General features: G+C 38.3%; 1 protein-coding gene across 1 annotated transcript; it reads right to left on the bottom strand.

Annotated features, from left to right (window-relative positions):
• Nucleotides 1-114: 114 nt before the first annotated feature.
• LOC107579160 (GTPase IMAP family member 8-like) lies at nucleotides 115-694 on the bottom strand (the record flags this gene model as incomplete). The annotated part of the gene is made up of 1 exon (XM_016265020.1): nucleotides 115-694. A coding segment is annotated over exon 1 (580 nt), but the record flags the coding sequence as incomplete, so codon positions are not given.
• Between the last annotated feature and the right edge of the window lie 104 nt (nucleotides 695-798).

Here is a 798-nt window from a genome sequence, read left to right as displayed (position 1 = left end):
ATTAATAAATAATTTGCAATAATTTGTAATACACTTTGACATAACTGAGATACAGTTTACCACCACAATTTGTAACCAAAAACTTTGGCCTATATGATCTTTTAAAACACTCACCGCTTAACCCCAAAGATCTCTGGAGAATGTTTACCAGCAGTAATCGAGCCTGGTCACTTGCTGCTGTCTTCTTCTTGTTGTTGAACACATGGTATCTCTGATCATATTTCTCAACAAGTGTCTTCAACCCATTATTTCTATCAAGGAATTCTTGTATTGTCAGGTTGTCTTCCTCCAGTTCGTCTCCTCTGGTGAAGAGAATCCAGGTTTTATTCAGGCGTTCTTCTCCCAGCAGCTTCTCAATCTTCTCCACAGTTTTTCTCTCTTCTTCAGTGAAACTATCAGCTTTGATGACCAGCAGAAACACACAGTGACCTGATTCACATCTCTGAAGGACATTTTCAATCTTCTGCTGAATCTCATCTTCACTCAGTTCTGGGTCACAGATTCCTGGTGTGTCATAAACATTGACTGGAAACCCATCAACAGTCCCAGATTCAACAGTGTTATCAGGCGTGACAGAACCAGATCTTCTCCTTGATATGAAAGCTTCTCGTCCCAGTATTGTGTTTCCTGACACACTCTTCCCAGCTCGTTTTTTCCCCAGTAAAATTAAGTTTAAATATGCTTTAGGTTCCATTTTTGTTGTGTGGCCTACAACTAAATAGGAAAAAATAGTGTGAGACAGCAAAGACTAATTTATTTAGTCATTTACTAATTTAGGTTTATTCCCTCTAATCTTTT

This window comes from Sinocyclocheilus grahami, unplaced genomic scaffold (assembly GCF_001515645.1).
Source record: "Sinocyclocheilus grahami isolate Dianchi unplaced genomic scaffold, SAMN03320097.WGS_v1.1 scaffold14805.1, whole genome shotgun sequence".
NCBI lineage: Eukaryota > Metazoa > Chordata > Actinopteri > Cypriniformes > Cyprinidae > Sinocyclocheilus > Sinocyclocheilus grahami.
The sequence above is the reverse complement of the archived record's forward strand: the minus strand, read 5'-3'. Positions and strand labels throughout refer to the sequence as shown.